The 2,034-nt window shown below is 63.3% G+C and overlaps 1 protein-coding gene across 3 annotated transcripts in view; it reads left to right on the top strand.

Moving 5' to 3' along the window:
* The window catches only part of LOC105310379 (exocyst complex component 7-like), a 4,587-nt gene extending 2,559 nt beyond the window's left edge, over window positions 1-2,028 (top strand). The window contains exons 2-3 of one of the 3 annotated variants that reach the window (XM_011386566.2): window positions 630-722; window positions 1,533-2,028. In XM_011386566.2, coding sequence (XP_011384868.1) covers window positions 630-722; window positions 1,533-1,624 — 185 coding nt within the window. In that variant the 3' untranslated portion in view covers window positions 1,625-2,028. The other 2 variants (XM_011386565.2, XM_011386567.2) reach the window with 2 other exon arrangements.
* Window positions 2,029-2,034: the final 6 nt, after the last annotated feature.

Genomic DNA, 2,034 nt, shown 5'->3' with positions numbered 1-2,034 from the left:
CGCGTGGGGCCGGGCTCCCTCGGGGTCTCCACGCCTTCCTTCCGTCCCAGGCACTGTTCTCGCAGGAGGCCCTCTCCCGCCTCACCAGCTCCTGGGCACTGTTTTCCAGTGACTGCTGTGGGCCGAGTCCCAGCACTGAGCATGCCCAGAGAACTCTGCCTGGCATTCACGGAGGGGTGCAGGCCTCCCGGCTTCGAGGTGCCCCAGGCTCTGCCACCTGGTCGTGCCCTCGGGGTGTGAGAGCTTCGTCACCAGCTGCTCCGGCCCTCATGTGTTCTGATCTCAGTGCCACTCGGCAGGACTTTTTATTTTGGCTGCTGCTGGTGGATCTTCGTCCACCTCATCTTCACCCTCTGCGCTTCCCAAAATGAGCTCAGAAATAGAACAGTGAGCGTCCATAGCAGAATCAGGAGGTCTGTTGAGAGAGCGAAATGTGTTTGTTCCTTCCTCTCTGTCCGCAGGGTCTCTGGCGGTCCTGGGGAAGGGCCTGCTGCGGGAGACGGTGCCTGGGTGCGCTTACTGTCGGGGGGCCGGGGGCGGGGCCGGGGGGCAGGTGGAGGGCCGCTGCTGTTTTCTCTCACTCATTTCCTAGGTCTTCTTATCTCCTCTCTGTGTGGCTCTGGTGACAGGGACGATCCGGAAGGCTCAGAACCTTCTGAAACAGTATTCCCAGCATGGTCTAGATGGGAAAAAGGGGGGCTCTAACCTCATTCCTCTGGAAGGTAACCACCCCGTGTTCCTCTCCTGTTCCTCCTCCTCCACCATGTGTTCACTCGCGGGGCAGGGCAGAGCCTCAGCCCCCCAGGAGGGCCTCGGGAGAAACCCTGAGAAGGGGGCCGGGTGGGAACGGCGTGTCCCTGTGCCCCTCGCTGTGGCAGGTGCAGGGACAGGTTTCGTGGCCCTTGGCCTGATCCTGTCTGGCTGATGGCAGCTCTGCCCTCCTCGACGCTTCCCGCTCCCTCCCTTCCCTGTCTCTGTCCTTGTCTCCTGTTTGAACTCATAGAAGGTTCTTTGTCACGGGCAGCCCTTTCACGCTCAGACCAGCAGTGGCAGGACTGAGCCGGCCCAGGCCTCCTGGCCACCCCCTGCACCCCCACGTGCAGCATGGGGACGGGCAGCCTATGGGAGGCCATGTCTCTCCTATCAGAGGAAGGACAGCCCCACCCTGGGGGGCCTGACCAACGAGAGAAGGCGTCCCCATTCAGTCGGCAGTGACATTTCCCTAACTGGGTCTCTAGCTGCTGGAAGCTCTTCAGACCCCTCGGTCCTTGCAGCTTTCTCTTGGCCTCTGGGCTCGGGGAAACCAGCTCCCGGGGGTGGTGCAAGGCACTGCAAGTCAGGCTTGAAACGGCTGTTCCCAAGGTGGTCTGAGGCAGAGGAGGGGCTCAGAGCCCTCTCTGGTGTCCCTGCCCCAAACCCCCATCTCATACCCACTCCCGGAGATCGAGGGCTTCTTCCCAGCCCCCCGAGGGGCAGCCCACCCGGCCCCTGGATAAACGCTGCTTGTGTTTGTGCGGCCGACGTCTCGCTAGGTCACGAGCATGATTTCCGAGTTAAGCACCTGTCCGAGGCCCTGAACGACAAGCACGGGCCGCTGGCTGGTGAGTACCGCAGCCCAGCCTGAGGGCAGCCGCCGCTGCCTTCACAGCAGTCACCAGACGGCCTGCCCCGCCTGGCCCAGCTGGCCGCTCTGCTCTGAGGATGGGCCAGGCCCAGTCGCCTCTCTCGCCAGTCTCTCTCTTTCGGGCACTAGGTTTCCTTGCCTCTCTCCAGATGGGAGTGCATACCTGCCTCTCGGGGCCTGGGCCAAGGGGAGAAGTGGCCGCGACTTGGAAGGTGGGCAGGGAGTCCCTACAGCTGGCTCCAGCAACAGCTCCAAGCTCTGCCTCCTGGGAGCCCATCCCTTGGCGCATAGAGCTAGGTTGCCTGCCAGCGCCCCCGCCCCAGCCTCTAGGAGCGGGGTCCAGCCTCCTCCTGGGGCAGCTGACAACCAAGGAGCCCTCCCTCCCTGAGGCTCACATCGCCTCTTCTCAG

This window comes from Pteropus vampyrus, unplaced genomic scaffold (assembly GCF_000151845.1).
Source record: "Pteropus vampyrus isolate Shadow unplaced genomic scaffold, Pvam_2.0 Scaffold2735, whole genome shotgun sequence".
In the NCBI taxonomy this organism is placed as follows: Eukaryota; Metazoa; Chordata; class Mammalia; order Chiroptera; family Pteropodidae; genus Pteropus; species Pteropus vampyrus.
This window is presented reverse-complemented; position numbering and strand designations above follow the sequence as displayed.